Source organism: Hipposideros armiger, unplaced genomic scaffold (genome assembly GCF_001890085.2).
Source record: "Hipposideros armiger isolate ML-2016 unplaced genomic scaffold, ASM189008v1 scaffold_227, whole genome shotgun sequence".
In the NCBI taxonomy this organism is placed as follows: Eukaryota; Metazoa; Chordata; class Mammalia; order Chiroptera; family Hipposideridae; genus Hipposideros; species Hipposideros armiger.
This window is the reverse complement of record NW_017731577.1, coordinates 393,307-413,367: the sequence shown is the minus strand read 5'-3', so window position 1 is coordinate 413,367 and position 20,061 is coordinate 393,307. Positions and strand designations below refer to the sequence as shown.

The window sequence follows — 20,061 nt, the reverse complement described above, 5'->3', positions numbered from 1 at the left end:
AAATGAAAATCATGTCAGGGCATTTTATTTATTTATTTATTTATTTATTTATTTATTTATTTATTTATTTTAACAAACTGAATTACAAAAGCTGATTGACTGGAGCTGAATCTAAAAGTTATATGGAAAAGCAAATGATGAAGAATATCCAAGGCACTACTGAAGAGCAAAGTAGAAAGACTTATCCTAGCGGACATCAAGACTCATTATAATGACTTGGAGATTAAGACAGTGTGGCATTTGTGCAGGTAGACAAGGAAAACGCTGAAACAGAATAGAGACCCAGATAGACAAGACATAGAACAAAAATGGAGATTCTGAAGCAGACTCATGGGATATGACTCATGGTGCCCTGACACATGAGAGGGAAAAGAACAGTCTTTTTAAACGGTGCTGGGACAACTGGCATCTTTAAACAAGATACAAAAGTACCAAACATAAAGCAAAGATTGGTAAATTCAACTTTTAAAAACTTAAATGTATTTCTTGTCATCAAAAAATTAGAGAGTAAGAAAAATGCAGAAGATATTTAAAACACATACAACCAAAAGGACCCCTTCTCAATCATTAGAAGATCAGAGAAGTGACTTAGTAAAACATTAGAAGTACAGGCTCTTTGATTGCTAATTTTCTTACCAACTGTCCTTCCTATTTGCTCTAAAAGATTTTTTATTGACACTACAGAAAACTCAAGATTATCTTTAAAAAAAATTAGTTCTTAAGTCTCACCTGTAATGCAACTGTCTATAGGAAAAGTCTTAAAGACCTTTATGACTTCCTTGAGTAAATATGATAAAGTTCATACAGCCCAAAAGCTATTTTAGCAAGGGGAGCTACTTAGCACCCACAAAGAAGGACAGACATGTTACCATTCATATTTTCCTGTACTTACCTCCACTGCGTAGTGCAAAGCCGATGAGCCGGGATGTAATGACAAGTTTTGAAGAGGCTTGATATGTGGTTTCTCCCATCCAAACTCTGAGGACCACTCGACTGTCAACATGTGATCCGTGAAAACAGTTCCAAAAACCAGAGTATGTGGGTCTGGTTTTTCCTTCAAAATGGTGGCTGGTGTGATTATTAGATCTTTAGCCTGGGGAAGAAAAATCAGCACCATTAAAAAAGATTAACTGAATATCTAATAGCTACAGAGGGTAAACAGGTAAAATTATTCAAGTCATTGGCCATTAAAAAGTGCAATCACTTGACTCTGTATTTTTATCCCCAGAACTTATTTATCTTATAACTAGAACTTTGTACCTTTGACCCCCTTCACCCATTTCTCCTATCCTCTACCTCACCTTGACTTTTAAAGATTGGCCACTAACTCAGAAATGTAACAACACTATGTGAGCCAAACAAGTCATGCCTGCGTTCAGAATTTGTTTGAAATCTCGACAATGTATACTGCCTAGCAAACATAAGAACCAGAAGGCAGGAATATTTAGAAACAGAGGAAACAAAATAGCATATGGGGTAAAATGATACAAAAAGGAGAATACATCTCTTTATTACTATCACAGGGCTCACGATGAGCGTTAGGCAAAGAAGCAGTGTCTCCTCTTATATTGGGGTCGTCGGAAAAGTCATGACATATTTTTTTCTATGTTTTTCATTGCAAAAACGCGTCATGACTTTTCCAACAACCCAATAAATGCAGCAACACCAACAATAACTGGTTAAATGAAAAATGAATGTCATTAAGAACTGAACCTCTTGGCAATGGTTATACTTCAACTCCCCCCAAAGAATTCTTGGCATAAGCCTAAAATCCCCAGAGTGCATTGTAGAAATAAGCAGAGCAAAGCCACTGTTTTCCTCTTTGAAACAGAGAAGTAGAAAATGAACACTAACATATTAATCCTCTGTTCTGTGTTAAGGAAACAGTGGACAAAGGATCTCTTATTGAAAGAAAGATAAATAAGAGTAATAGGAAACAACCGCATACAGTCGCATTTTACCAGCAGTCTACATAACCAGCTTGCTCATTACAAATGACCAAACAGAAGCATACAAATCTCAGACAGTAGCATCACTAACTTTATAATAGCCATAGAATGCTGACAAAAACCACAAGCAAGGGAGGTCTTTGACCAGTTATAAAACAATATTAACTAGGCACAGGATCACCCTGCTAACAAGTTGTAGGGAAAGTCAAACTCCACTTATTTCAGTAAGCAAAAAGTGTTCATTCCCTCATCCCCCAAATCAAATACAGAACTTCACTTTACATCATTGGCTCTTATCATTATTTTTTAAATGATCTAATTACTTCTGATTAATTCACTGCCTTACTGCTGCCTTAGTCATTCGATACATTATTAATGATATTCAGTTTTATTTTTAGCACAATATTCAAGCTGAAAATGTATTCTAAAACAACCAGGAAGCTCACGTTACAAATCTAAAATGAACACAACATTTCCTCCAAAACTTGGCCCCTACTCCCGATATTCATATTACTTTCTACCTCTTTACTTCTTAACCCTTAACTTATTTATTAGGAGCAATGCATGTTTATTATTTTATTTAAAAATCTGACTGTATAGAAGGGAAGAAAAATGAAAAGTATAAAATCCCCAACTACTAGGGGGGATAGCCACCACATTACCATTTCCCAGGGGTGGCCTCCCTTAACAAAATCATTGTGCATTTCTCCCTATGTTTTTTTTTTTTTTGCATCTGACCTTTCAAAGTCATTTAGCATTCTCTCAACATTCTCACAACCCTTGGTTTCCCATATCAGTCACTGAACGGAAGCACTTGTGTTTTCAAGTGTCTCTTTAATAAGTCTGATTCCTCGATTTCTACTACGCCCTCCGGAGCAAATATCCTGTATCTTTTCCCTATAATCCCTCATGAACATAATCACACACACAATCAGGATGGTCAGTGTTCAGGAACAGCTAAATGGCTACAGGTTCAAGTCCAAATATTTTAGCCCAAAAATCAAGGATCCCAAGTATGGCACTAATTTCCTTTTTCAATTCTACCTCTCACTAATGTTCTATATAAACCTTTTACTTATTTACCAGTACATTCAGCTGCAAGTAAATAAAAAAACCAACAGGCACTGGTTTTCTCACATCAGATATCTGAAGGAGCCAGGCCTGGCAGTACTCTGTAATGTCAAGGTTCTGTGATTTTCTTGGCATTGTCAGGATAACAACAACAACAACAAAAAAAACAAACAAACAAACAAAAAAGAGCTGCTGTAGCTGTAGCTTTAGTTTTAAAGATCTAATCAAAGTCTAAAGAAAGGGTGGAAGGTCAGTACCAGACATATCTGCTCCCTTTGATCACAAAAGCAAAATTTTCTCAGCAGTTCCTTTATGCGTTATTGGTTAGAAATCTGTCACATGGATCGCTCTAGCTGCAAGGGAGGCTAGGAATGCAAGTTTGTCATCCAGGGCTGGTCAGTAGACTGCAAACAGAATCTGGGTTCTGTTAACAAGAAACATGGACGGGGCTGCATTTGGTGCACACATTAGCCCAGTGCCTGAAAACAACCCAGTCCTTAACGCATGTTGTTTCCACACCTTTGTCTAACATGGGAGGAGAGAAGAAAGGGCCAAAACTTGGCTAGACACCCTCCCACCCTCATCTCTTTCTCTCTGCCACTTCCAACACTTGTAGCACTGGACATAAGGTGCCTCCAGTTTCCCCCAACTCTTCTTTCTTCCTCTAGCAGTAAGTATGGAAACTGTAGCACCCCATTTGGCTCAGTAATCTGTTGTATCCTCAGCTTTCGAACAGCCTAGGACTTGCTTTACTTACTGCACACCCAACCCCATTTGGAGAGAACTCACCATCCAAAATGCTTGGTTGGGCTCTATAAAATCCTTTTAATTGATATAAACAGTTGGGAAAAAGGAGTTACTTTTCTTTATTGTGTTGGCCTGTTATTTAGCTCAGTAACTATTATACATATCATTTTTGTCTGATTAATTCTATTCTAAACTTTACTAAACTTGGATTAATCTTCATGGTTTGTGATATTGACATGATATCCCAAAATAAATTGACTACTACAATTTTTATTGAAAACAAAAAAGTGTCCTTACTATATTTTGTAAAAGACCTTTTTGTTGTTGTTACAAACCCTTTAAGAACGCACTTTAAGAACAATCATGGCCCATTATACAATTTTTACTTTTCGGAACACTCTCCTTAAAATACCTCTGGACCACCCATAGTGATATGGCCCAGAGAGAGCAAGGTAGTTAATGGTAAAGCAGAGATCAAGTGTTTTTATGCTCAACTTAGTGCTCTTGTAATACCTTGCTAATACTAGTTAAGTCTCTGGAAATTGAAAAAATGATGATATTACCAGGTACTAGTTCTATTTTAGTAAACCACTACATCTTTTTGTCAGACATGCAATTTTTTAATGATGTGATTAGCAACCCTCTAACTTTCTGATTTGTACATAAGGATTGCCTTACATGAAGTTTTTCAAAGTAATGTACTAGTGGGTAGCTTCAGAATTTCACCAAGAACTCCAATTGTCCTTTATTTGAAAAAAAAAAAAATCCTGCAATTCTGGAAACTACAACTAACAGGTTTTAATCTAAGCTCAAAGAGAAATTACCTAAGAACACTAAATCTAAACAATGGTGATATAGTTGCATGAAGCTCAAAAGTAAACAAGCTATATTAAAAGAGGTATGTGATTAGTTTTGAGTATGTATGCAATTCAGTTCTCAGGAAAAAAATATCATTGGCATACAAGAAACAAATTTTATACACACACCATTCTTCTCCGTGTTCTTCAAAAACCAATTTCTTCTTCTACATTTCCTTTCCATAGATGGATTTAAAATGAACTATTTGTAAAATGATACTTTCTCCTGCATAATTAATCTGCCTCTTTCCGATGTTCCATGTCACCCGATGTTTCGGTCCCTATGCTTATGGAAGAACTTGGAAGGCCATAGTGACTGGGCTGTGAAATGACAAGAAATCTTGACAAAAACAGGGCATACTAAAACACAACAATTTCCTAACTCAAAATGTGTGGTTGGGTACCTATTCACTCTGAAATGGGCTACCGCGGCTACCTGGCCGAGAGAGCCTGAGGGCTGTGTTAGTCAGCACTCAGGCAACATCTTTTGCTCACCGCTTAATACTGCGTCTTTACATTTCTGCACTGGCCACAACACTCAGACTTTCAAAGGGTATCTCTCTGCATTACAGTTGTATCAGGAATTGCATAACTTCGTTCTATAACAAGTGCATTTTTTTTTTTTTTACTCTACTTGTCTACTTGGAAAGTGTTAGGTGCTATGTTCATTATCTTTTAGAGACACTCTTAACATCTAATAAGGAGGTATGAGGAGCAGAATTACAGATTTGGAGTGTCACATCCTGTGGAGATCTGTAAAATTATTTTAATAAGGAAATTACTATATTCCATTATGTTTTGGTTTTAAAAATACCCTGAGAGCAGAGACCTTATCTTGAAAATATCTTTGGATTTCCAATGCCTAGCACAGTCCCTCGTACATAGCAAGAGCTGTGGGTGTGTTTAAAATTGAAGAGTCAAGTTTCACTCTGTCTCTGAACCCTGCCAAAATGTGAGATCATGAGGACACTCTGTGCTGTGGATGACAATTGACAGTGACTCAAACAGTCAGCAGGAGAGTAGAAGAGACATAAAAAGAAGCAAAAACATCATGATTGAGGGTGGGGGAGTGCAAGGTGGAGATGATTTAGAGAAACAAATACACCTCATATTTGTATTTTTATGATTTTCAGAGTACTTTTACAAGATTCTTTCTCACTATTCTTCTGTGAGGTAAGAGGTTTAATATGTAAACCCCATTATTCAGAAGAAAATACGACACTTTTATTGTAAAATGTTAGGCTTAAAGAGAAAAATCATGAGTTTAACTTTTTCCGCGAGTGGCGTGAGGGTTATACTTATTATACAATCAGATAAGCCTTTAGGTGAATATTCAAGATTTCACTACCAGGTAATTTTAGATGTGATGACTGTGCAACTGCTGCTCCCACATTATTTCTCCCCACTAAGAGTGGAATTTACAATGCATGACAGTAACCTACACAGTGAAAATTGCCCCAAATCTCAACATGGAATGGATTTATTCAGTTGAATTGCTGTTTCACTTAATCTCTGGCAAATAACTTACCTTAAAAGTTCCCATCACCTCTTTTGATCCTGCTTCTCCAGGACATTCTGCGGCGCATCCATTATTGCAGTCCTTGAAGAAGAATTAAATCCATTAAGTAAAACCAGGTGGATAACTGGGGCCTGGGATAATCAATATCACTCACCATTACAACGGTGCTCATCTCAGGTACCCAAGCAAGCAGGGAAAGGAGGATGGAACACCGGGGCACGGGCCCCAAATGAACCCTGAGAGTGCTGCCCTTCACTCCCTACCCTGCTCAAGGTCGTGGCTGGGTTTTTTTTGTCCTCCACCGCTGTTTTATTAGGGCAGGCTGCTTAAATTCCAGGTTCGCCCTAAGAGCCACAGTTCACTAGCAAAGAACAGGAAGGTAATTGTCTCCCTTATATCCGAGTAAATCGTCTAGACTAGGGTTTTAGGCCATTTATAGACGAATTTCCTGGGCGCGCTCAGCCTCGTGGTCCTGTCAATCACTGGCGCACAATAGCAAGCCTGGAAAAAGGGACGGGGACGAGAGTGGACCATTTTCTTCACAGGCAGAGAGTCCTTCCATGCAGGCGCGTGGACACCAAAGCCTACACGTGAGGGACAAAAATCTCATGGAATTGCGGGGTAATTTAAAAGATACTTAGGAACACAACGGAAGAGGGGGCGAATTGGGAAAAGGTGCAGACCTTTAAAAAAAAAATCAGAAAACAGCCTAATCTGCTAAGTAACTAGGGGAGAGAGGGAAGAAAGATCCAAGGAGGCAGAAGGCTGCAGTCACAATATCTTGGGGGCGATGAAGGAAGAAACGCAGAATGAGGCTGTCAGCTCTGGCAGCCCAGAAATCCCACTCCCGCCTTGTTCCCCAAAACGGCTTCCATGGCGACCCTCACGTCCCGGGTGGCGGTCTGCACGGCGCTCCCGAGCGGGTCACCGGTGGGGCTTTAGACCTGGCTGGCGGAGCCTCTCCGAGGCAGAGTTTGCAAGCTGCGACCCTAGATTTCCCGCAGGGCAGGGGGAAGAGGAGACGCCTCGGCGGGGGCGGAACGGCGGTGCGAGGCGAAGCAGGGTGGTGCAGGAAACAGCCGCGCGCGGTCAGGCCCGCGGTCTTCCGAGACCCAGGGTTTCATCCGCTCCCCCCACCCCCGCCCCTTCCGCAAACGCTGGCGCTGCAGGTACCTGGCGGGCGAGGGCCGCGGCGGCATGGGGCAGGCTGGCCATGGAGAGGCACCCGGGGCGTCCGGATGCGGAGAGCGGCGGCGGCGCCGAGCAGAGCGCGGCTGGACGCGAAAGCGGGCGGCGCGGCCGAGCTCCCGCGCACCCTCCGCGCAGCGCGAGCGGCCACCGCCCGGGGCCCCCAGCCAGGGCGAGGCGCAGGGAACCACGCAGCCCCGCCAGCATCCTAAGGAGGCGTGTCCACCGGTCTGGTCCCTCTCTTTCTTCAGTAGGGAAAACCGAAGCCCTAGTCCCTGCCTCCCGGTCTCGGGCTGGGGCGCTGGAGTGCGTGCCACCAGGGAGTGCCTTTACTAGTGCAGGCACTTCTCCAGCATCCTTATTTATCAAACAACCCCGGCTGAGCGGCACGGAAACGCCCCTCTCAAAGGCAAAAGCAGCCTCAGGAGAAGACTATATTTACACTAGGGCAGATTTTCTGTCCACAAACCGACAAAGGCAATGTCTGCCGCTGTCAGGAGTTTGCAGCCTGGTTTGGGCAGTTGGGCACGGACTCTTATCTGCCACCGACCCACATGGGCAAACTGAGTCAGATTTGTAACTCAGGAGAGTTGCAGGGCTACCAGGCTCACATTCCCTAAGAGCTGTTTCTGCCTAGAGACGTCGATGCCCCTTTGATCCACCAATTCATCATTTTTGGGCAACGTAGACCTTCAGGAGCTCCCAATGAAACTGATTTGACAGTTTTCTGATGTAGGCCTGTGTTAGCAATATTTAGAAAGAGGACTGGGGAAATGATGTTTGAAATGCCGCTCGGGTAAGAAAGAGAAAAGATTGTAGTGGCTATTGTTTCTGATGTGTTCTCTCCAGGCCATAGGGCAATGTCAGCCTAAATCATAAGCCTTCATGGCTTTTAAATTATTAGGAAGTGGCGACTTGGGCTGACTTGATCTTGGAAAGGGGGAAGGGCAGTTCATTCTGGGTAAGAGCAGCTAAATCCAGTCTGGTTTTAGAATTGATTTTATTCAGTGCTAAAGGCAATATAGCCGTAATCTTATCAGAAAACAACATTCACTTCTTCCTCCTTCCCCTTCAAGGCACAGAAAAGCCTCTTTAACTGGGGTGGAGTCCCAAGCTTCAAAGGCCCTGCAGCCCAAGCAGGTCGTGGGCCATCAGAGTGAAGAGTGTCACTGGAAACCTGGAGTCTCTTTTTAAAGAAATTTAAAATCAAATTTTAAAATTAAAAAATAAAGTACGGACTAAGTAAACCCTAGGGCACCCGTTTGAGACCCCTACCCAAAGCTTAATTAATAATAAAAAGCCTTAGTTGAAGAATTATAAACTACCGATTTGCACTCAAAAGGTTGGTTTAAAGGTTACCTGTAAGTCTGTCGTTTTCAGTCAAGATAGCATATATAGATAGTACAAGAAGTGTTATTAAAGAATGACCACCTCTACCTTTCCTCCCTTTCAGAGACAAACTCTGAAAAGTGCCATCTGCGTTAATTGCTTCTATTTCCTCCCTCTTCAAGTGACTGTAGTTTGACTTCCGCCCAATAGTCCACCTAAACAAGGTTCCTAACAACTCCATTTTGCTCATCCCAATGGGTTTGCTTCCTGGGAATCTTCACGGATGCACCTATATGCTGATGATTCCCAAATATATGTATTTTTTCATTCCAGCTCTTTCCTGAGAAGTACTTACAGTAAAAAGTCTGTCTAAAGTATTTATGATATAAGTTATATTTGTGAAGGCAGGGGGCTAGGTGCTGGGGATGCAATGTGAGCTTACCTCCATCCCATTATCATGAATTGCTCCCAGTCAGTTAGAAAAATGTTACTTATGTTAAAAGGTTTAATCTTACAAACGTAATATTGCAAATGTAACAAGTGCTCCCGATGCTTGAAGAGCCTCTAAAAATGGAATGTAGCGGACTCAGAAAGGCCTAGAAAGGCTTTCCAGAAAGAGACCCTTAAGCAGAGATCTGGAGGACAAAAAAATGTATTATAGGAAGAAAGGGTGAAGAGCATCTGGGATGAAAGGGAGTTCCAGGCCAAAAGCACATCTCTGAGAAGGGAAGGAACATGGTGCTTGCAAGGGCCCCAAAGAAACCCAGAGTTGGGGCAGAGACAAGCAGTCGGTGCTCAGTCAGGGTGAGAGAGGGAGCAAGGGGCCAATCATGTAGTGCCTTATAGAGAGATAAAAAGGATAAGTTCCTCCAAAAGGGTAAAAGCGTAAATGTCATATAGTTATAAAATTGAAACAGCCCGGTTGGCACCCCCACTGTAGAGGTCCCTCTCCATCCCCGGATTCACCTTTCCTTTACCTATAGATCATCCCCCTGTCCCTCGTCCCACCCAGTTTCCTGCTTTAGAAAATTACCCTGAAACTTATGATTAATACTCTCAGGCTTATTGATCACAATCTCTGTGGTCTAGCATTCTTTCCAGGCTAATCCCATCATTGTTCCAGGGTTCCTGACTCCACCAGAGCATCACGCAAAGCCGGGAACCAGCACTGTAGCCTTTCCAGGAAGGCGAGATTTTCCCTTAAACACCCCAAGCAGGACTGAGCATGTTAAGGCAGCTTTTGGAGGTATTAATGGGCTGCCTTCTCAGACCACCTGTGCTTATTCTACAACCAAACTCCTGTGTCAGTCTATTGGCTGAGCGGTGCAGGCAGCACAAGCCCTGGACTCGTTTGGCCTCCGGTTTCAAAATGACCTTGCATTATTTATAGTATTTTATTTTTTAACTCATTGAAGTTATTACCAGGCAGAAGCTAAAACTGATTCAAAGAACAAACACATTTCTGGGTCAGGAATACTGAAATGAATTTGCTAATGGACATAAAACTGGCTTCTTCCACAGTAAGGGGGAGGAGTTTATTGAACTCCAGAATTTATTTGTGTGTCTGCAGCAATAATTATTTTGAATTTTCATCAGTTATCTTTAGAATTACTCAAAAACAATGAAACAATGTAAAAACACAATGAAGGGGTCCATGGAATCCTAAAAACAAGAAAAACTACTCAGAAACAAATTCATAGATACAGAGAACAAATCAATGGTCACCAGATAGGAGATGGGGTGAAAAGGTGAAAGGGATTAGAAGTACAAATTACCAGCTATAAAAATAGTCACGGGGAATGTAAAATACAGCACAGGAAATAGTCAGCAATGCTGTAATTGCTGCATATGGTGTCAGGTGGGTGCAAGACTTAGGATGATCATTTTGTAAGTTATATAAATGTCTAATCACCATGTTGTGAAACTAAACTAATAAAATAAGATTGTGTCAACTGGAATTGAAAAAAAACACAAAAAACTATTGTTAGGATTAAGTAGGGAATGGAGGTGGGGGTTGACAAGATTGAAGTGTACCCTGGTTGCAGTTGGGAGGTTGGGAGCAGTGGGGGTGCCTGGGCAGAGAGGAATGGGTTTATGAGGAAGCTATTACAGGACCCACATATGAGATGCTCCTATCAATAGGTTGGACTTGGCAGGTGGCAGGTGATACAGATGGAGGGAAGCAGTTAGATTTCAGCAATCTTTACATATAACGGATATAAGAATATGGGAGACAGATGCCAAGGATGGCTCCTTGGAGTCTGGCTTGCTCTACTGGTTCACAATATTTACTAAGAAAAACGGAACACTGAAAGATAATGTCATTTGAGGGGATGAGCAGGAGTCTGGGGGCTCCTGAGTTTTGAGGTGCCTCTGAGACTGGCTGTTAAGAGAGATGCCTATCTGAAGCTCAAATGAGACGTGTGGATCAGAGAAAAGCATTTGATGTGTCACGAGCATGTGGGTGGTAGCTGAAGCTATGGATTAGATTGCCTTATCTGTGCCTTGTTTTTGTCACCTGTAAATTAGGACACTAGTAACACTGTAAGGGTAAAATTCGGTAAATCAGTTACATAACTAGACTTAGCTAGTTTGCAGTTTGACTTACCACATAGCTATTGGGTTGTCGGAAAAGTCATGATGTATTTTGTCTATGTTTTTCAAAGGTCATTTATTTATATAAAGAACAAAGATCAATCAATGATATATTGCCCGTTTTGTTCGATAACCTTTTGCCATCTTTCAGTGAGCTTCCTAATTCCTCGTTCATAGAAGGACCTGTCTTTCTTTGCAACAAACTGAACAAGGTGCTGATTTACAGCCTCATCTGAATTGAACGTTATACCACGCAAGCAGTTTGAAAAGAACGAAACAAGTGGAAGTCTAATGGCGCAAGGTTAGGTGAGTATGGTGGGTGTGGCAACACATCCCATCCAAGCTCCAGTAATTTTTGACAGGTGCTCAAACTTGTGTGTGGTCTCATGTTGTCGCGATGGAACAGAACTTCTTTACAATTAACAAACTCTGGACGTTTCTGGGTGATGGATTCATTCAAACTGTCCAATTGCCAACAGTACATATTTGAATTGATTGTTGGGTTCCTTGGTGGAAGCTCGAAAAACATGACACCTTTAAAATCCCACCACACTGAGAGTATAACCTTCCTCTGATGAATGTCTGCTTTTGATGTTGTTTGAGGTGAAACATCATGTAGGGACCAAGACCGTTTGCACATCACATTGTTGTAAACAATACACTTTTCATCACCAGTTATCAGTTGCTTCAAAAAAGGATCATTTTCCTCACGTTTAATGAGCATATTGCAGATGTTTATACGTGCTATCAAATGAACTTCTTTGAGTTCATGCGGAACCCACATATCGAGCTTGCTTACGTATCCCAGCTTCCTCAGGTGGTCATGAATGCTTGAATGATGGATGCTCAATGTTTCTGCAATCTCTCGTGTCATGTAACATGGGTTTGACTTGATCGATGCTTTTATTTTGTCGTCATCAACCTCGGTGGACCTTCCTGACCAAGGAGCGTCATTGAGATCAAAATCACCAGCACGGAATTTCGTGAACCATCAATGGCACTGACATTCTTGTAGAGCACTGTCACCGTAAACTTTATGCAACTTTTCACAAGTTTGACGCACGTTCTTCCCTTTATGAAAGTAAAACAGTAAAATATGGCAAAAATGCAGTTTGGTCTTCCAGCTTCAACTTGTAAAATCTCCAAAACTCAACCAAATCGCTCAATGTTTTTTTAGAATGAAGCTAGAACTGTAAGCTGTCAAATGACATAGCAATAACATAGATGCAAATGACTCAAATACTTCCACAAATGAACTAGTGCCATCTGTTGCAAACATGCGTCCTGACTTTTCCGACAACCCAATAGCTATGTAGCCACTCGTAGTTAAGCTTAGTTTGCAGTCATTGGGTTGTCGGAAAAGTCATGATATATTTTTTCTGTTTTTCCTTGTAAAAATACGTCATGACTTTTCCAACAACCCAATAGCTCCACCCTGATATTCAGCTGTTTTCTGTTTCTCCCCTCACTGATTGACTTAAGAACTGTTTTGTTCCCTTTCTCAAGACTACACATACCCCATTAATCCATTTAGTCAACAGAATCCTCACCGGAAAAGAGCAATTTCTTAATCCTCAGGCACCCGCACCCAGTCACCAGACTCCAATTTGCAACTCCCTTGCAGTTTAGACTGGGCCCCAGGGCTCAGTGGCCTAGCCTGAGTCCGAAGATAAGCATTATCTTAAAACAGACCAAGCCCCAGGACACAATGTCAACCCTCTGACCTGCCTGACTGACTCGCCCTTTCCCAGGCCCAGGATGCAATGTCAACCCTGGGACCTGGCTGACTCCCCCTTTCCTTTGTTCTTATGTACCTATAAAACCTTCTGCCTGTTCTAGGAACGGGGAGATGGCCTTTGGATACGAGTCTGCCGTCCTCCCAGAATGCCAGCATTCTGAATAAACCTACTTTTCTTTCCACCAACCTTGTCTCTCGGTCTTTAACTTTTTCAAGCAGTAGGCAGCCGGACCTTAGCATGGTATCAACACTTCGTGTTTGCCTATGAGGACAGATGTTTAGAACACACGAGTACGTAACATGTGAATTACTTATCACCTTGCCTGGTGAGTCTTACTCCCTCAGTAAATGTAGGTAATGATTATCTACCCCAGTTAGCAGATGTTTTCTTTAAAAAGCCAGATAGTAAATATTTTAAGATTTGAGGGCTACATAGTCTTTGCTGCAACTATTCAAATCTGTCACTATATCACCAAAGCAGCCATGGACAAACAACATATAAAAGCACGAACATGGCTATGTTTCCTTAAAACTGTCTTGACAAAAATGGGACAGAGTGGATTTAGCTTGTGGTCTATAGGTTGCTGACCCCACTCTATACATTTGCACTAGCTAGACACGTAAGGGGCATCCTTCAAATACAACCAAGTGGTTACCATTCTAGTTCCAAATATTCTAAATCACCATCTCTCCAGCCACATTATCATCATCGTAGTACCAAACCGCTTCCAAGTGGCCTCTGCTTCCAGCCTTGCTTCTCTTTAAGCCATTCTTAGCACAGTGACCAGTGAAATCATTTCAAACTGTAAATCGGAATATATCTCTTTTTGGCTGAAAAATCTTGAAGGATTTGCATCATCCTTACAACAAAATGTTTTCGCAAGCTCCCTCACCCATCCCAAATTCTGGCTCCTGTACCTGACTCTCTGCCTCATTTTTGCTCCTTTCCCTCTCTTCAGCCACACATTTATTTCAGTCCTTCTTTCTGACATCAGGCCATCTCACAGCTGACCATATGGCCAACACACTCACCTGCCATAAGCTGGCTCCCTTGTCCTTCCTTTCTCAGTTTATCATGGCACTTCCGTGGGAATACTTCCTTGAACCTTATCTAGGCTACACAGTAGGTCCTTCTGTTACTTATTGTCATAGAATTCTTTCAAAATAATTGTCATGCTTTTTTTCTAACTATTTGATTAAGGCTGCTCTCATTTTTATGATGGGTAGGAAACTGTATCTATTTTGTTCACCTAGCAATGCCTCCTCACCCAATGCTAGGCACACAGTTCACACTTAACAAGTATCTTTTGAATTGCAGCTTCTTCATTTTTTTTTAAAGTATAAATTTAATAGGCTTTGGAATTTTAACTGCCAACATCTACAACATAACAGACTAAAAATGTCCTCAGAGCCTACTCTTCCTCTCGATACAGGCTCCTTTTTCTGCAGAATTACCCTTCCTCACTCTAAATCTTTTCCTTCCTTCTTCTCTATACTCTCCCTTCCACTACTCCTTCTCTTCCCTTAACCAGCCATACTGTGGGCTTTCAATGTGTGATGACTATTAAGGGGTTGGACCAGTGCTTTCCATTAGAACTTTCTGCCATGATAGAAATGTTCTATATCTGCTTTGGTAGCCACAAAGCCACAGGTCGCTATTAAGCACTTGAAATGTGGTTAATGTGACTTAAAGAACTGAATGTTTACTTCTGCTTAATTTTAATAAATTTGCATTTAAATTTAAATAGCCATCTAGGGCTTCAGTCTTAGTTGAGGTTTGGGCTTTGTCATGTTTGGTCATAGTTAGGGGTTGGTATCCTCTCTCTATAAATTATCTCTATGACCTTTAGCAAAATTACTAACCTCTTTTGAGTCTCGCATTTAAACTCAGAGTAAAAAGATAGTGATGAGATTCAACATAAAGATATGTATAAATGACTTGGCAGTACTTAGCGTCTCGTTATTGTTCCATAAATGTTAGCTATTATTATATTTCTATTTTTTTAATCACAATTGTTTTTCACTTATATGTAGCCCTTGGATTAGGGTATATTAATGATCAAAACAGTATTACATGAGGAAAAAACTTTTTTAATGTAAAATTTGTTAAAAAAAAAGTGGGGAGCTCAGTTTGGTTCATAAAACAAACTGCACATGTATTATTTACATGCTTTCTGCTTTGCATTGGGAAGACAAAGATGGCTGAGGCACAGCTCCCACCTGCCCTGAGAAACTCTATTTCATGTCTCTGGAAAGGTGAGCCATAAAGAAATCTTGACAAAAGAATTCTCAGTTGGGCTTATTTAATGTCAAGTCTCCTTTAACCAAGTAAAATAAGCAATTCTTTGTAGTATGCATATAGTTATTGCATCAGTTTCCTAGGGCTATTGTAACAAAGTACCATAAACCGGGTGGCTTAAGACCACAGAAACATATTGTCTTGCAGTTCTGGAAGGCGAGGCGTGGGCAGGTCCATGCTTTCTTTGAAACCTGCAGGGGAGAATCCTTTCTTGCCTCTCCCAGCTCCTAGGAACCCCAGGTATTCCTTGGCTGGTAGCTGCAGCACTTCCTCTGAAGGGAGAGGACCACTGTCTCTCTCTTCTGCTTCTCTGTTTCCCTCTTCTTATAAAGACACAAGTCATATTGAATTAAGGGACCACCCTAATTCAACTTGACCTCATTTTAACTTGACTACATCTGCAAAGACCCTATTTCCATATAAGATTACATTCATAGGTACTGGGGTTAGGACTTCAACATTAGCTTTTTGGGGGACACTTTGACCAGTAACAGTTAAGGTACTTTAAATTTAATGATCATGATGATATCTCTCATGTTTTCTACTTTGAACAACACATTTTTTTTAACCAATACAATTAATTGACTTATAAAAAAAATTTTCACACAACTTTTCATTAGAATTTTATACTTATATGGGGACAGGCTCTTAATAAAATGTGTTTATGGTCTGCAAAAAAATTAATCACAAAAACATGGCTTTAGATTTTTCCATTCCCTTTCTGACTCCCTTCAGTAAGTCACCAAGTCACACTGAGATGTCTACCTGCACCTTTCTCTTCTCTACCCACCTCTCTCCCTCACTGCTGCACCTCTCTCGTGAAGACAGTCTCCCAGGTGGACCCTCAGCTCCATTCTTCATCTTCTGCCTCTTCCCCTATCTGATATGTATGTCCTCCATGCTTTACAAAGCTTTTTCTAAACCAGTCACTCTCCAACTCGAAACCAGAATATCTGCCAGTGGTTCAGCCGGTTATGACATTCTGAGCACTCTGGGTACACATTTCGTATCTAATGCTCAAAAGAGCCCCCCTCCACCACCACCACAGCCACCACCGCCACACACCATAGCTTCTATTTTATAGGTTTTTAGAGAAGTCGCCTAAATTTCCCGAGATCAAGTCAGTCTGACCACAAGTTATGTAAGGAATCTTGCCTCCAGTTCCAATGGTTTATGATTCTGCACCCCTATCAGTGAACATTTTGAGCATGTGTGACAGATTGCATTTTCAGACTGTGTTTTCCAAAGATGCCTGCAACCTTATCTTTCATGGCATATTCTCTCCTGCTCAACCCCATCGTGAGGTGGGGTTTATTTCCCACACCCATTTGAATCTGGGTGGGCCCTGTGACTGGAGCGATAGAATACAGCAGGAATGTAGAAGCGACACTGCTCCGATTCTAAATGCACACTGGAGCTGGCCTGGCAGTTTCTGCTTCCTTCCTCTTGAAGGCTCCTGGGACTCCTCCACCTGGAACCTGGCCACCGTGCTGTAAGAAGCCCCAGCCCCGCGGAGAGGCCATGTGAAGCTCACTAGTCAACAGTCCCAGATAAGCTCCCAGCCAACATCCAGCATCAACTGCCAGCCACAGGAGTGGGCTATCTCGAACATCCAGTCCAGTGAGGCCTTCAGATGACTGAAACCACATGATAGACCCCAGGCTAAAACTACACAGCTGAGCCCAGACAACCTAAAAGACCATAAGGGACAATAATATAGTGTTGTTTTAGCTACAAAGTCTGGGAGTGGTTGGTTATATAGTAATATTAACCAAACAGCATGCAAGCCTATCATATTTATTTAGTTATTTATGAAAATAACCTAACACATAAGTCATACACAAAAATGGGAATGCAAAAGATGAGGTAAACATGAAATAATTAGCATTTAAAAATATCATCCTAACTATGGTTATTTTCTTGTACCATCTTTAGCTAAAGGTCCAATACACACAAGGGCCAAGTAATCACAAATGACAGTAGATATGAACCACTTTTAAACAGTCTTCTTGATGCTACCAAAATCCTGTAGCCCACTGTTTGTCAGTTCTGACTAAATCATTGATATTTTTAATCTCAGAATATGGATAATGAAGAATTTATAATAAGAATTGGGAAAATATTAGCTCTGCCTTGTTGTTGTTATTTTCTTATTTTTATATCACTAATATGTTCTTTATTCCAGTTTAGTGCTGTTAATTTTTTGTGTTTGTTTTGTTTGCAGAACTCCTTTAAAGCCAGTTGTCCCTTTTGCAAGGATTATCAATGAACTCTGAGTGACATAATCTGTAAATCTCCTTAATCAGCCTCAGGGAAATAGCCACAATCACAATGTGCTGAAAGAGGACGGAAGTGCAGGGCTGCCCAGAACCCTTGGAGCATGGAGCTGCCCTTCCCCCCACCCAGACACTGTCAGAGTCTGTGACAGTGTGACAATCGGACAAACTGAACAGAGGGTGCCCATGTCAACCCATGTGAGTTAAATATAAGTACAACTAAATATAAATATAAATATATATATATATATATATATATATATATATATATATATATATATATATATAAAACCAATGCTCCTGACACCCCAGTGGCCTCTGTTCCACATTCTGGGTGCACACATCCCACTTTGAAACCACTGGGCTCAAAGTGCAAACTCATGAGCTCTGTCTGTGGGGCTCTGCCTGCTCTGGAGCTGCCTGTTGGTCAGGATTCTTTCTTTCTTTATCTCTCTCTTCCTGACCTTCCCTTGCCCTCATTTGCACTTCCTATTTTCCTTTGTACACAGAAGAAACTTCAGCATTGCAAGTCTCTAGGTCATCTCAAAGTACCCTAAAATGGAGTGACAGATGGAGAAAGAATCAGACATCCCAAGAATCTAGATAGGAAGATTAGAAATTTCATTTCACGTTTGGAAACAAGCCTATGGTTTTGCTTTTTATAGAAACAGAGTCACCTATCAGCTTCTGAGAGGGAGAAATTAATCCTAATTAAATGAGGCTTGTTTTCTAAAATCCAGTGTATTATATCCTAGATTGCTGTGGAGAACATTTTGTTTCACACCAGAACATAAGGAGCTGCTCTGCTTTTGTGAGTACAGGTTAATTTATTTTGAGGTAATTAACAGCAAAAAGAAAAAGGCTTTGGGCCATGATCAAGGCAGATATATTGAATTCTATTCATGATGGTTAAGTGCATTATGTACAGTAGAATCCAAAACATACTCCCTTTAAGATAAATTGTGAATAAGTACATGGTAAATAAGAAAAAATGAGAAGTGTGGTTGAGGATTGACAATGAGCAAAAGATATGCACCACAGGAAAATTAGGTATTTTGGAATACAGTAATTTTTCGGAAAAAGTTAACGAGCATGCTTTTCTGGTGAGTATAATATATGTTCAGGAAAATATTAAATACTAACTACTCTCAGATATGTGTTTTTTGCTCTAAGACGTACTCTTGTCTACTGGAAGTCAATAGAGCACTTATCTCCCCCTCCTTTTTGAGATGCTGCCAAGTATACAACAGAGACACAGATGGGATGAGAGGCCATGAAGCTTTCTCATAGTGAAAATGGCAAGGGCGCACCTCATATGTCTGTCACTCCCGGCATGCTTTTTATAAACCTCAAACACTCTAATTGTAATGTGGAGCAATCAGGCATGGAGCTATGCCATGAATCTGTCACCTGGATGAAATAAGGGCTTTCTGCTGTCCGTGCTCCTCTCCAGCCCTGCTGATTCATAGACCACAGCCAAGGGGATAGAAGAGGCTAGGTCTTCAAACAGAATTTGTCATCCATCATTAACATAATCTGAACAAAGGGTATCACCAAGTACACCAAACTTCCCGTTCCTAATGCCATACTCCACCCCGAGTGGAAGAGAAAAAGCAATAAGACAAAGACATGACGCCTGATGGTGAATTTGTGGTGACTCGGTTAGAGGAGGTTTTACTGATACAATAATCTGAACTATCTGTCTATCTCTTTAGCCCTGATGGTTATGCAGCTTGCTGGACAATTTGGAGTGGATTAAAAAATAATAATAATAAAATGCTTTTCTTCTATAGAGTGGGAGAGAAAGGTGTTGTGAAAAGGGAGGTGGGAAGAGTCCTGGCAAGATCCTTCCTCCTGGGATGTTTTCCTGCAGGCAAGGTTTGGGAAAGACTTAAATAAAGGTTGTCAGCCTGGAAGCTGATTGGCTTCCTAGCACTTGTCTGTCCTGTGTACGGCGCTTTGGAAAGTGTTCCTGTATCCCAGGAGTATGAGTTTTGCAGGTTGGAAACACTAGTTTAACCTGACACTTACTACAGCACTTATGACACTTGATGGCTGCCCTCCTTGTTTATGTGCCAGTCCCCTCTGTCTGGGCAGTGGCTTTATTCTCCTTTGGATTCCAGTGCTTAGTACACAGCTAGGCAAATGTGAGCCTCAAAAAAATGTTTTTTGAATAAATTGATTGAGTATATAAATCCACCATGTTTTTGTATGAATTAAAAATTGATAGAAGGGCTGATATGTTTTACACACACACACACACATACATACATACAAGGGGGAGTGGGGGAGAGAGGGAGAGGGAGAAACAGGGAGAGAGAGGGAGAGAGGAAGAGGGAGAGGGAGAGGGAGAGGGAGAGAGAGAGAGAGAGAGAGAGAGAGAGAGAGAGAGAGAGAGGAAAACAGATACCTATAAAAATAATCAAAAATAGATTTTCAATGTGACCATTTGTTCAGGCTCTGTGTCATAGATATATTGAACCTTACTTACTA

General features: G+C 41.1%; 2 protein-coding genes across 4 annotated transcripts in view; one reads left to right on the top strand and one right to left on the bottom strand.

The window, feature by feature from the left end:
* BCAT1 (branched chain amino acid transaminase 1) overlaps positions 1-20,061 on the bottom strand; it is an 87,182-nt gene that overhangs the window by 38,836 nt on the left and 28,285 nt on the right. The window contains exons 1-3 of one of the 3 annotated variants that reach the window (XM_019654639.1): positions 7,317-7,655; positions 6,153-6,224; positions 893-1,093 (exon numbers count right to left, since the gene is read on the bottom strand). In XM_019654639.1, coding sequence (XP_019510184.1) covers positions 893-1,093; positions 6,153-6,224; positions 7,317-7,538 — 495 coding nt within the window. In that variant the 5' untranslated portion in view covers positions 7,539-7,655. Of the gene's footprint in view, positions 1-892; positions 1,094-6,152; positions 6,225-6,297; positions 7,226-7,316; positions 7,656-20,061 lie in introns of those variants that run through there. The other 2 variants (XM_019654640.1, XM_019654641.1) reach the window with 2 other exon arrangements.
* LOC109389255 (lymphoid-restricted membrane protein) overlaps positions 17,646-20,061 on the top strand; it is an 87,536-nt gene continuing 85,120 nt past the window's right edge. Inside the window, exons 1-2 of the mRNA XM_019654628.1 lie at positions 17,646-17,766; positions 18,324-18,379. The gene's annotated coding sequence lies outside the window, so the exon portion shown is untranslated. The remainder of the gene's footprint in view (positions 17,767-18,323; positions 18,380-20,061) is intronic.